The sequence below is a fragment of the Phoxinus phoxinus genome (assembly GCF_949152265.1).
Source record: "Phoxinus phoxinus genome assembly, chromosome: 18".
In the NCBI taxonomy this organism is placed as follows: Eukaryota; Metazoa; Chordata; class Actinopteri; order Cypriniformes; family Leuciscidae; genus Phoxinus; species Phoxinus phoxinus.
Genome location: NC_136893.1, coordinates 32125646 through 32147181, shown reverse-complemented (window position 1 = coordinate 32147181; position 21536 = coordinate 32125646). Strand labels below are relative to the sequence as shown.

The 21536-nt window shown below is 39.8% G+C and overlaps 1 protein-coding gene and 1 long non-coding RNA gene across 6 annotated transcripts; both read left to right on the top strand.

The window, feature by feature from the left end:
- Positions 1 to 216: 216 nt before the first annotated feature.
- Positions 217 to 1637, top strand: LOC306985902. Its single transcript, XR_013794891.1, has 3 exons — positions 217 to 330; positions 1306 to 1344; positions 1612 to 1637. It is a non-coding gene; the product is annotated as an uncharacterized lncRNA (long non-coding RNA).
- Positions 1638 to 2995: 1358 nt separating this feature from the next.
- LOC306985916 (uncharacterized protein) lies at positions 2996 to 11817 on the top strand. 5 transcript variants are annotated; one of them, XM_079588671.1, is made up of 20 exons: positions 2996 to 3140; positions 3227 to 3343; positions 3455 to 3657; positions 3741 to 3888; positions 3966 to 4646; positions 4735 to 4857; positions 4978 to 5133; positions 6038 to 6098; positions 6214 to 6300; positions 6397 to 6485; positions 6796 to 6904; positions 8583 to 8699; positions 8847 to 8860; positions 8934 to 9089; positions 9428 to 9485; positions 9654 to 10106; positions 10700 to 10780; positions 10872 to 11381; positions 11499 to 11591; positions 11685 to 11817. In XM_079588671.1, exons 7-16 carry the CDS (start codon positions 5129 to 5131, stop codon positions 9762 to 9764), a joined length of 807 nt encoding a protein of 268 aa, XP_079444797.1. In that variant the 5' UTR covers positions 2996 to 3140; positions 3227 to 3343; positions 3455 to 3657; positions 3741 to 3888; positions 3966 to 4646; positions 4735 to 4857; positions 4978 to 5128; the 3' UTR covers positions 9765 to 10106; positions 10700 to 10780; positions 10872 to 11381; positions 11499 to 11591; positions 11685 to 11817. The 5 variants fall into 5 exon arrangements, with proteins under 5 accessions (XP_079444797.1, XP_079444794.1, XP_079444795.1 ...); XM_079588669.1 differs by lacking the exons at positions 2996 to 3140; positions 3227 to 3343; positions 3455 to 3657; ... (2 more) ...; positions 4735 to 4857; positions 4978 to 5133 and having other exon boundaries at positions 6011 to 6098; XM_079588672.1 differs by lacking the exons at positions 2996 to 3140; positions 3227 to 3343; positions 3455 to 3657; ... (2 more) ...; positions 4735 to 4857; positions 4978 to 5133 and having other exon boundaries at positions 6011 to 6098; positions 9586 to 10106.
- Positions 11818 to 21536: the final 9719 nt, after the last annotated feature.

The following is a 21536-nucleotide window of genomic DNA, read 5'->3' as shown; positions in this document are numbered from 1 at the left end:
GATATTAGTTTAATTAGGGCCAATGAAGGGAAAAACTGCCAGCTATGCAGACAGGTTGTGGATGGGTCAGAAGAGCACCTTGAAAAAAAGCATTTTAAATATGCTGTGCACTTCAAAGATGGGGATTTTGGTGAGCATATGTTGATTTTGAAACATTTTATTCACTAAATTATTAGTTTTATTATACACTATTCTCTTTGGGTTTTTTTAACAGTTCTGTTCACTGTACCATGCTTTTGTGACAAAATTGACAAATTGAAAAGAAGTCACTGGCATTGCTTTAAGTGTGACAGGATTTTACAAAGTTTGAAGATCATCTGCAGAAACATGGTAGGAATTAATTATGCGATTATTAATCATGCTATTGCCAAACACTAGGGGTGTAACGGTACATGTATTCGTACCGGACCGTTTCGGTACAGGACTTTCGGTACGGTTCACATGTGCACCGAATGCAATCTTTCACGTAAATTAGGCAAGTTTTGTGTGCGGAACATACATCAATTCCGAGTTTCCACACGAACATATTAAGTGTCGGAAGTCTCCGCGTTGCACTGATTAAATCTGATTAATCGTTTTTGTTATTCAAATACATGTTAAATATTACCATAACATCGGTCTTCCTGTGTGCGGAAATTTGTTTATGTTGCTGTGACAACGAAACGCGTGCATGCGCGCCTGTGTTAAGAGCGCTGATGCGCTCATCTGTGGACATTTCCAAATGCCTTTCAGTTGCTTAACAAAAGCGGGCTTTCCACACAAACAAACGTACATGTGTCATTAGTATGAGAAAAAAAATGGGATTTTAACTCTTGGGTCGGGCTCGGACATAAATATCTTTATGCCTGTCGTCGGGCTTGGGTCGGGTTCGGTTACTGCTGTCTAAAATCTAACGTTACTGCCTAAAATTCGGCCCGATCAACACATACACAGCTTTAGCCCAGCCTCTCGCTAGCTAGCGTTATGGCCAGTATTGGTTTAAGAGTATTTTATTTAGTGGAGAACTTTGCAGCAGTATTTTATTTCTTATTCTTTTTTTTATTTTATTTATTTTTTATTAATTATATTTTATTAAAAAGTGTGTTTAAAAAAGTGTAAACAAATTGTTAAAAAAAAGTTTATAGTAAACAACCAGCAGTTTAATGTTTTGCATTTCTTTCCCTTACTGTACCGAAAATGAACAGAACCGTGACTTTAAAACCGAGGTACGTACCGAACAGTGATTTTTGCGTACCGTTACACCCCTACCAAACACATAACCTATTAAAAAGTACTGTTTTCACTGACTTAATACTTGTTTTGCAGGTTGCATGGTAACACCATTCAGAGACCTGCCAAATAAAAGTATGCATTTGTTAATTTTATATTTGCAGTTATAATTTTCTGTTGATATTTCAAGCCTACGACACTTAATGTTTTCTGTCATTTCATAATATCTAAATTGGAAACTGATTGTTGTAACAGATAACATTTAGTCTTGGTCTCTATAGAATGTGTACATAACATGGTCCATAGCTATTAATTAAGCCTGGTACATAACAACATATGACATACTAATCAAACTCACTCGCTAATTCTGAAACTGCTACTGTAATTTATTTACATTTTTAGGTGAGCCAAAGAAAAATGAAAATGCAGTGAGTGCTCCTGTTGGTGAGCAGAGCTTTCTGTGTTGCCACTGCTCATCCTCTTTTACTACAGCAGGGAGTCTTTGTAGACATGAAAAGGAGTTTCATGCAACATCAGATCCTGTTTACTGTGTTGATCTACAGCAAGGCGTCTTCATCACAGCCAAAAATAGTAGGGGCCAAAGAGTCCCAATACATATGCAGAAAAGCACCACCTCTCAAGTCATTGGCTGTGAAGTAGCAGAGTGCAGGGAGTTCATGACTCTGGCCAAACTTAGTGGAAAGCCTGGTGCAGAGTGTGAGCATTTAATAAGAGTTTCTTCTGCTCCACCATACATTCCTCCTGAGCCTGTGAGAGAAGAATCTTTGAAGACGATGCAGGAAAAAGGACTGATTTCCACCACCAGACTGACAGTTCAGCGTCATTAGAGGGAATCTGCTCTGTTTTTCCTATTTTCTTTGAGAAACATGGATATTCTGGCAGATTTGTTTACTTTTCGATTTATTTGGGAAAGAAAGAAAGATGGTGCCTCTTTGGGCGGACAAGAGTGTCCTTTGACAAATTGTTGGGGAACTGGTATTGCCTTTGTAAAAGCACAAAGAAACAGTATCGATGTGTCCATATCTATATGGCAATGTGGTGGCTCTTCCAAGAAAGAGAAGATTTATTAATTGAGTCTTTCAGAGCAGACAGTGACTTGTCAGGGGACCCCTCTGAAAATGAAGAGATTGAAGTTGGTGTTGTAGGGGAAGGACTAAAGAAGCACCAACTCGTTGCCATGACCGACTATCTCTGGCAAAACAAAAGAATACCAGAAACTTTTCCACAGCAATTAAGGACTCAGGCAAGTCAGGTCCCGATAAGGTTTGAGCCCAAAGAGGCAATGTCCTTATTGCCCTGGGCCAACCCCACCAGGTCTCACAGAACCAGTGGTTGCCACAAAAACTGCGTCAGTCTACGATATAGATTCAGTGAAGAAAGGTTTGTATATTCAATTTAAAAATTCAAACATTTGTGAATGTGTGATAATGCCACAGTAAAGTATGTTTTCTTTTTGGTCTTTCTCCTAATAAAGGTGTTACAGTGTGTGTTAAATACTGCCTGATCTGCAAGACACCAGTCAGATTTCAGGAATACACTTCAGGTTTTCATAATTTCAATAATAAAATAATTTTGACTACTCGTCTATGTGCTATGATGACATCTGCCCTAAAGGTAATAAAAAGTTATTTGCAATACATATGAACAGCATGTCAAATTGATTTTAAAGTATGTATTTTAAGGAATATTTTTTTTTAATCACCACACTTTAAAGACAAACACAGCCATTGGGCGATTTTTGTCCCAATTCCTTCTTCAAGTGACAATTCACCACAACACCCTGAGGAAAGCATTTTTTCATTTCTGGGCAATGACCAGATATAGCTATGACTTTTCTTGTATTCGCTGTGGCCATGAACCACCTATCCTAATTGCTGATGGTAATTGGAAGGTGGCCTTTGATTTACCTGGTAAGCTATTAATAGAAATTACAGTGTATATAAATAAGTCATTTATGATTGGTGTAGTGAATTTATGACATAATTTTTTCCACTAGTCAATCTCCTGAAGAGACCATGTACTGAGAATGTACAACCAAGTGACCTTACAGTTGATGTTGATGAGAGATATTCATCATTGGAAAAGGAATTAATTTGTGTTGGTTTCAGTTATGGTAAGAACTATACTCACAAACATTAATTTATGTGATCATATGGATTGTCATTTAAATACTACATAATTGCTAAGATATATAATTTGTCCTTTACCCCTTCATCACCTATAGAAACAAAAGAGAGAAACCCTTTCTCCAGTGAACTGTCCTACTCATCTTTTGCCCCTTGGCTTGGATCCTCCTGCAGAGCCGGAAAAGTTTTAACAAAAACAGAGATCCTCAAAGGGTTTTCAGATCGTCTAAGTGACAAGTCGCCACCTGTGGACTCGCATGCTGTTGAGGACACAGTGCTGAAACTGCTAGAATCAAAAAAGGTATTACTATGCCATAATTATTACTTATAAACACATATTTTATTGTGAATCAAAAAACTAAATAGTTACATTTCTTTTTCAAGCCTTCCAAAAGTGAGCTGCTGGCAGCATGTGCACAACTTGGAGTATCTGTTGCTGGCTCTGCCTCAGATATCATTAATCGCTTGGAGGAGCTACTTCTATACAAAGACATTTACCCCAAAATGTTCATCAAACTACAGAAGACTGGAGGTATGGCAACCATGTAACATTTTTCAATTGAGTTCGTTAGAAGAAATGTTTTAGCTTTTGTCGATCCCTTTTTTCAGGTGGTGTTCTCCATGTTGGCTTCCCACATGCCATTTACGTTTGTTCACCTCTTTGGTGGCAAGAGTCAGCGAGGGACCACGTTGACGCGCTTTTGAATTTAAAAACTCCACCGACTATCTACATTTCAGATGTAGCTGGACGTGTTGCACGACATGCTAACAATAGAACTCGACAGGCATTTTTCAGACCTTTTGATGGCAGACTGTGTGAGGCCACAGCTGAAAATGTGGCCAAGGCCTCAGCCAAGGAGCTTGTCGTCCATTTACCCTGGGTTAAAACCATGATAGAAGGTGGACGTGTCCAGAGTCAAGGTAATGAAACCACTGAAGCACTTGACGAACCTCACCCTATCACTGGAACTTCAGATAGACTTTCACTGTATGACCACTTCCATCAACGTAACCAAAAACAGGAAAAAGAGAAACTGAGAAGCCTTGATCTTGTCCCAGAGCTCCTTGGTCTCATTAACTCTTCAATGGCAGAGCAACTCAATCGGGAACTTGCCAACTCTCGATACTTTCTTTGTCAGCTGAAAGATGTTCATTTTATGTTTGCACTTCGTTTGGTGTTCCATTTGCATAACAGTAAAGTGAATAAATCATTCATGGACAAAATGATGAGACAGACACAAGGCGCAGCTGAAGTTGGCCTGGATGGCAGGCTGAGTCTCTTCACTACATGTGAGATTGATATCTTATCTTAATTTGTGCATATAACCTTATAACTATCTTGCAGAAACGTTGTTCTAATCACTGTGAATTGTTACAGATAGAGGCACTGACTCAAGATTTCAAATTTCCTGAGCATGTCAAGGAAAAGAAGAAAGAAGTAATCTCGGAAGAAGGACTATACTTTAGCACATCACTTTTCCCCATCTTGAAGGAAAACAAGGTATCATTGCAAATATTTAGATTTGGTTTAGCACAAATTGATTTTCAATAACAAAATCATGTCATGTTGGAAATGTTATCATAGTGTGTTATCATTCTACATGTCATTATTTACCTGTAGGACAAGCTTTCTGAATTGTACAACACTGTACAAAATCATACTTCAGTCCTTGTGCAAGTTGGCAACTGTACAGCAACAGTTAAAGACTTAAAGTCAATCTATCCTGCACCTGAATCAGAAGACATCCTACCCAACCAACCATGGCTGACTGATGATGTATGTACAGTATTTTTGTGTGCTATGGGTATTACAATATAAGATGGGTCTGACCCAACAAAAATCGTTTGATAGTGCGCGCGCGCGTACACGCTCAGAAAAAGTGCATCATGTCAGAACAGAACGCCAATGAAATGTTAACCCGGCAAAGCTTTAAAACACGAGCAAAAAAGGAACTTTTGTGATTGCGAATAAGTGCAATGTCCTGTAACTCCGCTGTGAAGTATAGTCACTGACATGAAGGCTCAAAGGTTTCACGTTGCCTGCCTAGCAACTAAATATTCTTTTAAAGCTTCAAACCAACAGCAGAAACGCTAGGCATTTTATTAAAAAAATTGTAACACTTTATAATAAGGTTTCATTTTGTTAGCGTAAACTAATTTCCTGAGCGGGACGCACACACGCAAACAAAGTGGGCAATTAAAGAGACATATTCACCTATGCGTATCGCGAAAGGACACAAGTCACACAACCAATCAAATGCATTAAACATGAAAGCATAATTAAATAATTTCTGATTTGAAAAATCGTGTTAATGGATTTATTTTGTGTATTAGCCTATATGTATGAGTGTGAATCCGTCTGTTTCTATTGTCGGCAAAATCTCGTTTACATGTGTGCTATTAATTATTTCATCTGAGGGTGCTTTCACTTTTGTTTGAGGGTGCTTAGCACCCTCAAGCACCCCCGTAGAACCGGGCCTGTCTACAACACCCAATGTAAGTACATTATACTATTTTTCAAGAGATTTAAAAAGAATACTGAATTATATATATATATATATAATATATATATATATATATATATATATATATATATATACACGTATGTATGTATGTATGTAATAATTATTTATATCAACTTTCGGCAAGGTTGTGATGCTCCCAACATTTACATTTATTAGCTGGTGGAGAGACTGGATCACACAAACAAAAATATCCCCGCGGAATGTATCATGCTTGAAGGTATACTGTTCATGTACACGCAATCACATATATATATGTGTAGTTTTGTATGTTTATAGATTGTTATGGAAATAGCTATTATTATACAGAATTTCTTATTTTTTATTTTGAGAAGAACCTTAAAGGAAGCGACACAGTGGTTTTTCCTCGATGTGTCAGTACGAGTGAGAGCCCTGAGATTGGGAACCACTTCATTTTGTGGGTTAGTTGAAATAATTAGATCCTACAAATTTCTTTTAACATTTTTTTTCAAGTGTATTTTTATGTATCTTTTCTTTTGATATCTTCAAACTAAAAGGAGTTCTGTGGTCAAAGTCATGAGATCCGGGTGTTTGATTCCATGGAGCTTCACAAAGATATACCAAAGCGTCATATGGAAATACTTTGGTAATGTATTTGTACCCTTTTTAAAATTTCTGTGCTGCAACACAGGTAGGTAGGTAGATATAAAAAACATTGACCATTCAGTCAAACTGTATTAAAGATGTATTTTTGTCTACTGTAAAGTAACCATGTGTAATCTCTTAGTCATAAATGACTATTACGTATGGTTTATTTCACATTAATATAAAGGCAGGGTAATCTGAATCAACTTTCAATATAAAAGTACAGTCTAAAAGCACTTTATTACATTCAGATCAGCAGTGTCTAATAATGTTCTTGTCTGTGACTGTCTATGCATCTTTTTCTTCATCAGTGATGCCTTCATTAACACATGGGAACTTGCTGATTGGATTGTCTCTTATCCACCACAGTGGCTTCAGAGCCAGGGTGATGCAAACAACTGTGGAGTGTTTGTGTGCACTGTAAGACTTAAAGACCAGTGTTGGTCAAGTTACTTGGAAATAGTAATTAGTTACTGATTACTGATTACTTCTCCAAGAAAGTAATCCAGTTACTTTACTGATTACTTATTTTCAAAAGTAATTAGTTACTTTACTAGTTACTTTACTTCAAAAACATGATGCATGACCTGAATACAAAGCAGACCTTTCAGCCTAATTATATTCTTTCTGCATATTCCATCATCTAAAATTGAATTAAATGAAACATTCTCTTTTTTAAAAACTTGTTTTATTAGTTTCAATATTTTAACTTTATGCACATTGCATCAACCAAAAATTAAATTAAATGCAACAGTCTCAGACTTGAAGAAAATTGTTGAACATTTAACCAATTTCTGCACATTCCATCATATTTTAACGAAATACACAAAGTCCTTCTTCTGTTAACTTATATTTCTGCATATTCCAGCATATAAAATGCACATATTTTTTTGTAAAATCCTCTATTCGATTAGATGTAAATAAAATACAGCAATAAAATAATTAAAATGAAAGTCTCTCATGACTGTATTACAAATTATTAACATTTACGTCTTTTAACATTAAAGTGCAGATTAGTTTTGTTTTTGTAAATCGTCAGACATGTTTTTACCATGTCATTAAGTTTTGCTTTGTAGAAACCCTTTCCTTAAAGTGAATTTCGTTTTGTATAAATTGTATCTTAATTTTAATAAATGTTTCATCAACCAATTGCATGTATTTAATAAATAAAAAGCAAATAAAGCAGACAATATAATAACCGTGCATTGAGGCGCTAGTGCGCCGCGTTCACTTGCATTGCATTGTTAAAAGCCTTTCTTTAAAGTGAATTTCGTTTTGTATAAATTCAATTGCATCTTATTTTAATAAATGTTTCATCAACCATTTGCATGTATTTAACAAATACAAGGCAAATATAGCAGACAATATAATAACCGTGACATGGAGGAGCCGGCGCGCCGCGTTTACTTTCACTTTCACTTTCATTGTTAACTAGAAGCGCGCACCTCATAAATGAATGCAACTCAGCGTAGGCCGATGTCTCATACATTAAATATATTTGCTGCATCCTTTCTAGAACAGACTAGGGCTTTCTTGCGGCTCGCATCAGCATTTACGGATGATTAGTTTTATGATGCGGTTGCAGATGAAATAATACCCCATTCGCGCAGCTCTATCGATAACAACATTGAACACTATAGGCTACACAAATATTTTTTTTTTATTTTTTTTTATTTAGGCGATTAATTTTCCATAGTGACATAGGAGGTGCCGGATCCAATAAAAAGGTTCCGTATCCAACGTCGGGCGTGTTCCGGCTCAAATTAAGCCACGACTCACGAGACAGTCTAACGAAACAAAATCACAGTAACGCAGTAACGCTGCCTCCTTATGGGAAAGTAACAGTAATCTAATTACTGTTTTTGCAATTGTAATCCCTTACTTTACTCGTTACTTGAAAAAAGTCATGGGATTACAGCATCACTGTTAAAGACTATAGTAAAAATATTTTTTATATTTGTAGTTCCAAAATTTTCAGCAACTTTTAAGAGCATTGTTTTTATTTCATCAGAAAAAGACAGGTAAAATGTAATGGTCTGACTGATTTAAAAAATACACAACTAATGTTTCATCTTTAATTTTTGTTCACCTTGAACAGATGGCAGAAATGGAGCTGAAGGGCTTCAGGTTGAGCAAAGAGACCATTGGTCTGTCACAAGCACAATATCTACGAGAATATCATGCAACAGACTTAGTAAAAGATGTTGTTGTAGAGGTTGGTTGTCTTATTATTGTTTTAACTTGAAAAATGTTTCAGACTAGTAATTTACAGGAACAGAACATTATTATTATTTTTCATCATGACTGACATCAAAAACCGATGGAGTGTATGGCAGGGGACTTGCATGTGTGCTGTTTTCAGAAAGTGGGCAAAGGGTAGGCCATGTTTGTTTTTATTGTATATTTTTAAGTGAAAACACTAATTATACCATGTGTATCTTATTCACAGGCCATTGTATCCCAGTGTTGTGAAGACCTTGTGGGTACAGTGTGACATGTGTTTGGGCTGGCTACACACAAATTGTGCTGGAGTGAAAGAAGCTGATGTTAAAAAAGGCACTTTCAAATGTGGATGTGATTTGACACAACCATACACTTTTGATGAGTAAGTTTAAATAGAAAGCTTTTACTGTCATTAAGAAACGTGGAGTTGGATCATAGTCTAGGCCAGAATTACATTTTTATTTTCACTAAAAAGTTTATGCTAGAAAAAAATAGGAACAAAAGATACTCAACATTAATAATATGGTACTTCTATTCATGTTACATAATCAGTATAAAGCTACATAAACTTTGATTTAGCTAACCACTTATTAACCACTTTTGTAGTGCCACTGGCTTATTGCTATCTTCTGAATAATCAGCAACTATTCTATAGCCTGTTTTTTGTTCTATGCTATGTCATAACCGGATGTTGACATCTACATTATTGTTTCTTTGTAGCACTAGGAAGGCTCTGAGACTTGGAATTGAAAACATAATCTCAGATCAAGACATAAAAGTGAGTACTATAAAATCACAATTAACATTTCTTGCCATGTGTATTTATATATATATATATACACACACACACACCATTTTAACATAATCTGTCCCAACAGGCTTTACATGAAGCTTTTCACAATGGAGACATCAAATCCTGTCGGTTTTACCTGTGGAAATGTCACAGGTCGGAGCGGGCCGCGTGAGCACCGCCCCTCCCTTGATCTCCACCTCGAGGAGGTTCCCAGGGACACCCCAGACGACCAGACAGAACGAGGACACTGGAATGGAATTTTAAAATACAACTCTTTATTAATTTACTTAAAATAGGGGAGGGGGAGGTGAAGGGGCTAAAATCCAGGGGGACTGGAGGGTGAGGACGCCACCTCGGAGCCCGCTGTCTCCGTCACGGGAGAACCTCAGATAAGTCGTCTCGTTCCTTGGACTCAATGTTTGGCCTCAATGTCCTTCTATTTGCTGACTCGTCTCTCCTTCTCTTTCCCAGGTCGCACTCCTTGCCTCAGGCGTGGTTTGGCGGCTCCCTTGAGGGATGGGTCTGTGGTCCGGCGGTATAACGGTGAACCACTCCAGGGCATCCGCTGGATCGGGGTCAACACTGGGACTTTCGTTTGGTATACAGGTAAGTATAACTTTGCTCACTGGATATCACTCCCAGACTTCGTAGGCACGGTACATCCGTTTCTCGGCTCGGGCTCTGTGATAACGATGGCTCGGGGCTTGAACACGGCTTAAATATATGGGCCAGCCGCTCCGCCAGCTTCGGGATCCTTATCCTCCCCAGAGAGGGGGTCGGTCTAGAAAGTGGTCTTTGTGACGACACGCACACAACACAGCACCACACGGCAAATTCCAAGTGTACACTCTCACAGTCAAGACACTGACTCACGGCACTCCACCCACAGTCCAGGTGCACTTTAAGGTCCAGAGACCACTTTTTCCACGTCGTTTATTTCGGGGGGGGAATTGCTGAAGCGCTGTTATGGCGAAGGACCAGCAAGGGAGAACGTCGCTGCGGCACCACCCCGGCGTCTTTCCTGTTCACTGTCGCTGGCTCGTCCACGCTCACTCTCCGCAGTGGGGCCACTCGTGTTCCTAGATCCAACTTCACAAAGCTCACAGATGATACACTTCCGATGAATTTTCTACTGCATAAGTTTCTCAGGGTACTCACGCATCGATCAACCCGTGTGCTCGTCTTGTTCCCTCTTGCAGTGCTCCGCTCGCGTCCTGGCCGCTGTGCTCTCTCTCCCAAAGGGATTCGTCGATCAGCACTTCCGGGAAGCTGTCCTGCAGGTAACTTCTCACCAGCGAACACACACTTGAATCACAATGCAAAACGCGGTCTGTATTATACTCAACCCCGTCTCTTCCTTTCTCTTCGCAGTTCTTTGGATCCTTGATCGCTCAGTCCACAATATTCACCAGGCGTTGCCCTTCGTGTTTTGCCCAGATGCCCAGATCCTCTCGCCGCGACAGCTGGAAGCGGTTACCACCACGCTTGGCCTGAACCCGACCCGGAACCCACAGCCGCGGCGGTGCGCGACCGCTGCAACAACCCGCCGAAACAACTTGCCGCCACAACTTGCCGTCCCAACTTCCCGTAACAACTGATTTCTGGAAGCCCTCCTTATACTCCTCCTGCTTCCCCTTCATCCAATCCGGGGATCGCGCTGTTCATTGGCGCACCTGCCGCCGATTAACCCTGATTTTGGGGCCGGGAAGCGAAACCGGAAGTGGTGGTGTTTGATCCGGGCGGAACCAATCTCTGCCACTATGGTTCCGCCACTATGGTTCCGCCCCAGGAAAAGTCACCCTGTGACAGAAACATCCTGAGACATCACTGAAATTCAAGCAGCACTTAAAGCCTAAACAGTGCCATTTCAGTGAAAGTGATGTGAGGAATAAGCTCATTGTTTTAAGCGTTTCACATTTTACTTGCAGTATATTTTATTGTTATATTACAACAAGTTCCTTATTATCCTAAACAATTTAATATTCTCATATTTAATAGCTCATCAAACTTGCTGATAAAATAAAGAGAGCAGTGGATGCAGATGAGGATCTTGAAAACCTGAACTACATATTTGATATTATGATTCCAGAGGTATGTGGTAATTACCGGTATCTTAATGATTGAAGTTGATTTATGTTATTTGTTGTTTGATGAAAAACAACTTTTTTAATTCTTTTTTTTAAGGTGACCATACTCCTTGTACAAAGACTGGAGAAGATTTGCCGCTATGCAGTTGAAGTTGTAATGGCCTCTGGCATAGTCAAGTTTCACTAATTTGAAGTATGCTAATGCATGATCTACTGTATCTATAAAAATGGGGGAAAAGCCATTACTTTAACTTACATATTTGTTGAGTCTCTTTCTGTCTCTGCTTACTGAAAAAGGTGTATACATTTTATAAGATATCATTGACTAAACATTGGGGATTAGTCTACAAGAACTACAAATTAATTTTATATATACTCTGCATTGTGAAAACAAACCCAGTGTCAAGGTTCACCATACTTCTGAATGATTGGTGCCATTTTTCATAATTCATTTAACAATGGTAAGTGTCACTTTACAATGGTTTGTGGCATTTTATCTCTTGCTAGTTTACAATTATTTGATATACCTGATTGGTAATTGTCAATTTGTTGTGCACAAACAACATACTCCAGCTTGTAAGTACCACTTTAATAAGAACATTTTACTTTTTTAGTTGAGGCGAAATACTAGTTTCTATATAATTTTATAGTTACAAATGAACTGTCAGTCCTATATGCAAATAGAAAAAAATACAATTTACAATATGTAGGTAAATTCATTGTCAAAAGTATAAAAAAGAACCATAGTAAATATAAATACAAACAACAGACCACAATATTAAAAATATGGCGAAGCACAATGTTTGTAAAAATGAACACCGTGATGTAATGTCTGAAAGCATCGTATTATTATTAAAATGTTCTGCCATTAAGTGCGTACATCACACCATACATAACAGACAGCGGCATGTGCTGTTAAACAGCGAATTGTTCTGCAACAATGTCAGTGGCACATGTTGCAGTCGTCTGGCGCAAGCGGTTTTCGTTGGCATGTGCCAGTAAAACTTGTGACATGTGTCAGTGGATAGTGGCATGTTTCAGTAAAACTTGTGACATGTGTCAGTGGATAGTGACATGTGCCAGTAAAACTTGTGACATGTGTCAGTGGATAGTGGCATGTTTCAGTAAAACTCGTGACATGTGTCAGTGGATAGTGACATGTTTCAGTAAAACTCGTGACATGTGTCAGTGGATAGTGACATGTTTCAGTAAAACTTGTGTCATGTGTCAGTGGATAGTGGCAGGTTTCAGTAAAACTTGTGACATGTGTCAGTGGATAGTGGCATGTTTCAGTAAAACTTGTGACATGTGTCAGTGGATAGTGACATGTGCCAGTAAAACTTGTGTCATGTGTCAGTGGATAGTGACATGTGCCAGTAAAACTTGTGACATGTGTCAGTGGATAGTGGCATGTTTCAGTAAAACTTGTGACATGTGTCAGTGGATAGTGGCATGTTTCAGTAAAACTTGTGACATGTGTCAGTGGATAGTGGCATGTTTCAGTAAAACTTGTGACATGTGTCAGTGGATAGTGGCATGTGCCAGTAAAACTTGTGACATGTGTCAGTGGATAGTGGCATGTGCCAGTAAAACTTGTGACATGTGTCAGTGGATAGTGGCATGTGCCAGTAAAACTTGTGACATGTGTCAGTGGATAGTGGCATGTTTCAGTAAAACTTGTGACGTGTCAGTGGATAGTGGCATGTTTCAGTAAAACTTGTGACATGTGTCAGTGGATAGTGGCATGTTTCAGTAAAACTTGTGACATGTGTCAGTGGATAGTGGCATGTGCCAGTAAAACTTGTGACATGTGTCAGTGGATAGTGGCATGTTTCAGTAAAACTTGTGACATGTGTCAGTGGATAGTGGCATGTGCCAGTAAAACTTGTGACATGTGTCAGTGGATAGTGGCATGTGCCAGTAAAACTTGTGACATGTGTCAGTGGATAGTGGCATGTGCCAGTAAAACTTGTGACATGTGTCAGTGGATAGTGACATGTTTCAGTAAAACTTGTGACATGTGTCAGTGGATAGTGGCATGTTTCAGTAAAACTTGTGACATGTGTCAGTGGATAGTGACATGTGCCAGTAAAACTTGTGTCATGTGTCAGTGGATAGTGACATGTGCCAGTAAAACTTGTGACATGTGTCAGTGGATAGTGGCATGTTTCAGTAAAACTTGTGACATGTGTCAGTGGATAGTGACATGTGCCAGTAAAACTTGTGACATGTGTCAGTGGATAGTGGCATGTTTCAGTAAAACTTGTGACATGTGTCAGTGGATAGTGACATGTGCCAGTAAAACTTGTGACATGTGTCAGTGGATAGTGGCATGTTTCAGTAAAACTCGTGACATGTGTCAGTGGATAGTGACATGTTTCAGTAAAACTCGTGACATGTGTCAGTGGATAGTGGCATGTTTCAGTAAAACTTGTGTCATGTGTCAGTGGATAGTGACATGTGCCAGTAAAACTTGTGACATGTGTCAGTGGATAGTGGCATGTTTCAGTAAAACTTGTGACATGTGTCAGTGGATAGTGGCATGTTTCAGTAAAACTTGTGACATGTGTCAGTGGATAGTGACATGTTTCAGTAAAACTTGTGACATGTGTCAGTGGATAGTGGCATGTTTCAGTAAAACTTGTGACATGTGTCAGTGGATAGTGACATGTTTCAGTAAAACTTGTGACATGTGTCAGTGGATAGTGACATGTTTCAGTAAAACTCGTGACATGTGTCAGTGGATAGTGACATGTTTCAGTAAAACTTGTGACGTGTCAGTGGATAGTGGCATGTTTCAGTAAAACTTGTGACATGTGTCAGTGGATAGTGGCATGTGCCAGTAAAACTTGTGACATGTGTCAGTGGATAGTGGCATGTTTCAGTAAAACTTGTGACATGTGTCAGTGGATAGTGGCATGTTTCAGTAAAACTTGTGACATGTGTCAGTGGATAGTGGCATGTGCCAGTAAAACTTGTGACATGTGTCAGTGGATAGTGGCAGGTTTCAGTAAAACTTGTGACATGTGTCAGTGGATAGTGGCATGTTTCAGTAAAACTTGTGACATGTGTCAGTGGATAGTGACATGTGCCAGTAAAACTTGTGTCATGTGTCAGTGGATAGTGGCATGTGCCAGTAAAACTTGTGACATGTGTCAGTGGATAGTGGCATGTTTCAGTAAAACTTGTGACATGTGTCAGTGGATAGTGGCATGTGCCAGTAAAACTTGTGACGTGTCAGTGGATAGTGGCATGTTTCAGTAAAACTTGTGACATGTGTCAGTGGATAGTGGCATGTGCCAGTAAAACTTGTGACATGTGTCAGTGGATAGTGGCATGTGCCAGTAAAACTTGTGACATGTGTCAGTGGATAGTGGCATGTGCCAGTAAAACTTGTGACATGTGTCAGTGGATAGTGGCATGTGCCAGTAAAACTTGTGACATGTGTCAGTGGATAGTGGCATGTTTCAGTAAAACTTGTGACGTGTCAGTGGATAGTGGCATGTTTCAGTAAAACTTGTGACATGTGTCAGTGGATAGTGGCATGTTTCAGTAAAACTTGTGACATGTGTCAGTGGATAGTGGCATGTGCCAGTAAAACTTGTGACATGTGTCAGTGGATAGTGGCATGTTTCAGTAAAACTTGTGACATGTGTCAGTGGATAGTGGCATGTGCCAGTAAAACTTGTGACATGTGTCAGTGGATAGTGGCATGTGCCAGTAAAACTTGTGACATGTGTCAGTGGATAGTGGCATGTGCCAGTAAAACTTGTGACATGTGTCAGTGGATAGTGACATGTTTCAGTAAAACTTGTGACATGTGTCAGTGGATAGTGGCATGTTTCAGTAAAACTTGTGACATGTGTCAGTGGATAGTGGCATGTTTCAGTAAAACTTGTGACATGTGTCAGTGGATAGTGACATGTGCCAGTAAAACTTGTGTCATGTGTCAGTGGATAGTGACATGTGCCAGTAAAACTTGTGACATGTGTCAGTGGATAGTGGCATGTGCCAGTAAAACTTGTGACATGTGTCAGTGGAATAGTGGCATGTGCCAGTAAAACTTGTGACATGTGTCAGTGGATAGTGACATGTGCCAGTAAAACTTGTGACATGTGTCAGTGGATAGTGGCATGTTTCAGTAAAACTTGTGTCATGTGTCAGTGGATAGTGGCATGTTTCAGTAAAACTTGTGACATGTGTCAGTGGATAGTGACATGTGCCAGTAAAACTTGTGACATGTGTCAGTGGATAGTGGCATGTTTCAGTAAAACTTGTGACATGTGTCAGTGGATAGTGACATGTGCCAGTAAAACTTGTGACATGTGTCAGTGGATAGTGGCATGTTTCAGTAAAACTCGTGACATGTGTCAGTGGATAGTGACATGTTTCAGTAAAACTTGTGTCATGTGTCAGTGGATAGTGGCAGGTTTCAGTAAAACTTGTGACATGTGTCAGTGGATAGTGGCATGTTTCAGTAAAACTTGTGACATGTGTCAGTGGATAGTGACATGTGCCAGTAAAACTTGTGTCATGTGTCAGTGGATAGTGACATGTGCCAGTAAAACTTGTGACATGTGTCAGTGGATAGTGGCATGTTTCAGTAAAACTTGTGACATGTGTCAGTGGATAGTGGCATGTTTCAGTAAAACTTGTGACATGTGTCAGTGGATAGTGGCATGTTTCAGTAAAACTTGTGACATGTGTCAGTGGATAGTGGCATGTGCCAGTAAAACTTGTGACATGTGTCAGTGGATAGTGGCATGTGCCAGTAAAACTTGTGACATGTGTCAGTGGATAGTGGCATGTGCCAGTAAAACTTGTGACATGTGTCAGTGGATAGTGGCATGTTTCAGTAAAACTTGTGACGTGTCAGTGGATAGTGGCATGTTTCAGTAAAACTTGTGACATGTGTCAGTGGATAGTGGCATGTTTCAGTAAAACTTGTGACATGTGTCAGTGGATAGTGGCATGTGCCAGTAAAACTTGTGACATGTGTCAGTGGATAGTGGCATGTTTCAGTAAAACTTGTGACATGTGTCAGTGGATAGTGGCATGTGCCAGTAAAACTTGTGACATGTGTCAGTGGATAGTGGCATGTGCCAGTAAAACTTGTGACATGTGTCAGTGGATAGTGGCATGTGCCAGTAAAACTTGTGACATGTGTCAGTGGATAGTGACATGTTTCAGTAAAACTTGTGACATGTGTCAGTGGATAGTGGCATGTTTCAGTAAAACTTGTGACATGTGTCAGTGGATAGTGACATGTGCCAGTAAAACTTGTGTCATGTGTCAGTGGATAGTGACATGTGCCAGTAAAACTTGTGACATGTGTCAGTGGATAGTGACATGTGCCAGTAAAACTTGTGACATGTGTCAGTGGATAGTGGCATGTTTCAGTAAAACTTGTGACATGTGTCAGTGGATAGTGACATGTGCCAGTAAAACTTGTGACATGTGTCAGTGGATAGTGGCATGTTTCAGTAAAACTTGTGACATGTGTCAGTGGATAGTGACATGTGCCAGTAAAACTTGTGACATGTGTCAGTGGATAGTGGCATGTTTCAGTAAAACTCGTGACATGTGTCAGTGGATAGTGACATGTTTCAGTAAAACTCGTGACATGTGTCAGTGGATAGTGGCATGTTTCAGTAAAACTTGTGTCATGTGTCAGTGGATAGTGACATGTGCCAGTAAAACTTGTGACATGTGTCAGTGGATAGTGGCATGTTTCAGTAAAACTTGTGACATGTGTCAGTGGATAGTGGCATGTTTCAGTAAAACTTGTGACATGTGTCAGTGGATAGTGACATGTTTCAGTAAAACTTGTGACATGTGTCAGTGGATAGTGGCATGTTTCAGTAAAACTTGTGACATGTGTCAGTGGATAGTGACATGTTTCAGTAAAACTTGTGACATGTGTCAGTGGATAGTGACATGTTTCAGTAAAACTCGTGACATGTGTCAGTGGATAGTGACATGTTTCAGTAAAACTTGTGACATGTGTCAGTAAAACTTGTGACGTGTCAGTGGATAGTGGCATGTTTCAGTAAAACTTGTGACATGTGTCAGTGGATAGTGGCATGTGCCAGTAAAACTTGTGACATGTGTCAGTGGATAGTGGCATGTTTCAGTAAAACTTGTGACATGTGTCAGTGGATAGTGGCATGTTTCAGTAAAACTTGTGACATGTGTCAGTGGATAGTGGCATGTTTCAGTAAAACTTGTGACATGTGTCAGTGGATAGTGGCATGTGCCAGTAAAACTTGTGACATGTGTCAGTGGATAGTGGCATGTTTCAGTAAAACTTGTGACATGTGTCAGTGGATAGTGGCATGTTTCAGTAAAACTTGTGACGTGTCAGTGGATAGTGGCATGTGCCAGTAAAACTTGTGACATGTGTCAGTGGATAGTGGCATGTTTCAGTAAAACTTGTGACATGTGTCAGTGGATAGTGACATGTGCCAGTAAAACTTGTGACATGTGTCAGTGGATAGTGACATGTTTCAGTAAAACTTGTGACATGTGCCAGTAAAACTTGTGACATGTGTCAGTGGATAGTGGCATGTTTCAGTAAAACTTGTGACATGTGTCAGTGGATAGTGGCATGTTTCAGTAAAACTTGTGACATGTGTCAGTGGATAGTGGCATGTGCCAGTAAAACTTGTGACATGTGTCAGTGGATAGTGGCATGTTTCAGTAAAACTTGTGACATGTGTCAGTGGATAGTGGCATGTTTCAGTAAAACTTGTGACATGTGTCAGTGGATAGTGGCATGTTTCAGTAAAACTTGTGACATGTGCCAGTAAAACTTGTGACATGTGTCAGTGGATAGTGGCATGTTTCAGTAAAACTTGTGACATGTGTCAGTGGATAGTGGCATGTTTCAGTAAAACTTGTGACATGTGTCAGTGGATAGTGGCATGTGCCAGTAAAACTTGTGACATGTGTCAGTGGATAGTGGCATGTTTCAGTAAAACTTGTGACATGTGTCAGTGGATAGTGGCATGTTTCAGTAAAACTTGTGACATGTGTCAGTGGATAGTGGCATGTTTCAGTAAAACTTGTGACATGTGTCAGTGGATAGTGGCATGTGCCAGTAAAACTTGTGACATGTGTCAGTGGATAGTGGCATGTTTCAGTAAAACTTGTGACATGTGTCAGTGGATAGTGGCATGTTTCAGTAAAACTTGTGACGTGTCAGTGGATAGTGGCATGTGCCAGTAAAACTTGTGACATGTGTCAGTGGATAGTGGCATGTTTCAGTAAAACTTGTGACATGTGTCAGTGGATAGTGACATGTGCCAGTAAAACTTGTGACATGTGTCAGTGGATAGTGACATGTTTCAGTAAAACTTGTGACATGTGCCAGTAAAACTTGTGACATGTGTCAGTGGATAGTGGCATGTTTCAGTAAAACTTGTGACATGTGTCAGTGGATAGTGGCATGTGCCAGTAAAACTTGTGACATGTGTCAGTGGATAGTGACATGTTTCAGTAAAACTTGTGACATGTGTCAGTGGATAGTGACATGTGCCAGTAAAACTTGTGACATGTGCCAGTAAAACTTGTGACATGTGTCAGTGGATAGTGGCATGTTTCAGTAAAACTTGTGACGTGTCAGTGGATAGTGGCATGTTTCAGTAAAACTTGTGACATGTGTCAGTGGATAGTGGCATGTTTCAGTAAAACTTGTGACATGTGTCAGTGGATAGTGGCATGTTTCAGTAAAACTTGTGACGTGTCAGTGGATAGTGACATGTTTCAGTAAAACTTGTGACATGTGTCAGTGGATAGTGGCATGTTTCAGTAAAACTTGTGACGTGTCAGTGGATAGTGACATGTTTCAGTAAAACTTGTGACATGTGTCAGTGGATAGTGACATGTTTCAGTAAAACTTGTGACATGTGTCAGTGGATAGTGACATGTTTCAGTAAAACTTGTGACATGTGTCAGTGGATAGTGGCATGTTTCAGTAAAACTTGTGACATGTGTCAGTGGATAGTGGCATGTTTCAGTAAAACTTGTGACATGTGTCAGTGGATAGTGGCATGTTTCAGTAAAACTTGTGACATGTGTCAGTGGATAGTGGCATGTTTCAGTAAAACTTGTGACATGTGTCAGTAAAACTTGTGTCATGTGTCAGTGGATAGTGACATGTTTCAGTAAAACTTGTGACATGTGTCAGTGGATAGTGGCATGTGCCAGTAAAACTTGTGACATGTGTCAGTGGATAGTGACATGTGCCAGTAAAACTTGTGACATGTGTCAGTGGATAGTGACATGTTTCAGTAAAACTTGTGACATGTGTCAGTGGATAGTGACATGTGCCAGTAAAACTTGTGACATGTGTCAGTGGATAGTGACATGTTTCAGTAAAACTTGTGACATGTGTCAGTGGATAGTGGCATGTTTCAGTAAAACTTGTGACATGTGTCAGTGGATAGTGGCATGTTTCAGTAAAACTTGTGACATGTGTCAGTGGATAGTGGCATGTGCCAGTAAAACTTGTGACATGTGTCAGTGGATAGTGGCATGTGCCAGTAAAACTTGTGACATGTGTCAGTGGATAGTGGCATGTGCCAGTAAAACTTGTGACATGTGTCAGTGGATAGTGGCATGTGCCAGTAAAACTTGTGACATGTGTCAGTGGATAGTGGCATGTTTCAGTAAAACTTGTGACGTGTCAGTGGATAGTGGCATGTTTCAGTAAAACTTGTGACATGTGTCAGTGGATAGTGGCATGTTTCAGTAAAACTTGTGACATGTGTCAGTGGATAGTGGCATGTGCCAGTAAAACTTGTGACATGTGTCAGTGGATAGTGGCATGTTTCAGTAAAACTTGTGACATGTGTCAGTGGATAGTGGCATGTGCCAGTAAAACTTGTGACATGTGTCAGTGGATAGTGGCATGTGCCAGTAAAACTTGTGACATGTGTCAGTGGATAGTGGCATGTGCCAGTAAAACTTGTGACATGTGTCAGTGGATAGTGACATGTTTCAGTAAAACTTGTGACATGTGTCAGTGGATAGTGGCATGTTTCAGTAAAACTTGTGACATGTGTCAGTGGATAGTGGCATGTTTCAGTAAAACTTGTGACATGTGTCAGTGGATAGTGACATGTGCCAGTAAAACTTGTGTCATGTGTCAGTGGATAGTGACATGTGCCAGTAAAACTTGTGACATGTGTCAGTGGATAGTGGCATGTTTCAGTAAAACTTGTGACATGTGTCAGTGGATAGTGACATGTGCCAGTAAAACTTGTGACATGTGTCAGTGGATAGTGGCATGTTTCAGTAAAACTTGTGACATGTGTCAGTGGATAGTGACATGTGCCAGTAAAACTTGTGACATGTGTCAGTGGATAGTGGCATGTTTCAGTAAAACTCGTGACATGTGTCAGTGGATAGTGACATGTTTCAGTAAAACTCGTGACATGTGTCAGTGGATAGTGACATGTTTCAGTAAAACTTGTGTCATGTGTCAGTGGATAGTGGCAGGTTTCAGTAAAACTTGTGACATGTGTCAGTGGATAGTGGCATGTTTCAGTAAAACTTGTGACATGTGTCAGTGGATAGTGACATGTGCCAGTAAAACTTGTGTCATGTGTCAGTGGATAGTGACATGTGCCAGTAAAACTTGTGACATGTGTCAGTGGATAGTGGCATGTTTCAGTAAAACTTGTGACATGTGTCAGTGGATAGTGGCATGTTTCAGTAAAACTTGTGACATGTGTCAGTGGATAGTGGCATGTTTCAGTAAAACTTGTGACATGTGTCAGTGGATAGTGGCATGTGCCAGTAAAACTTGTGACATGTGTCAGTGGATAGTGGCATGTGCCAGTAAAACTTGTGACATGTGTCAGTGGATAGTGGCATGTGCCAGTAAAACTTGTGACATGTGTCAGTGGATAGTGGCATGTTTCAGTAAAACTTGTGACGTGTCAGT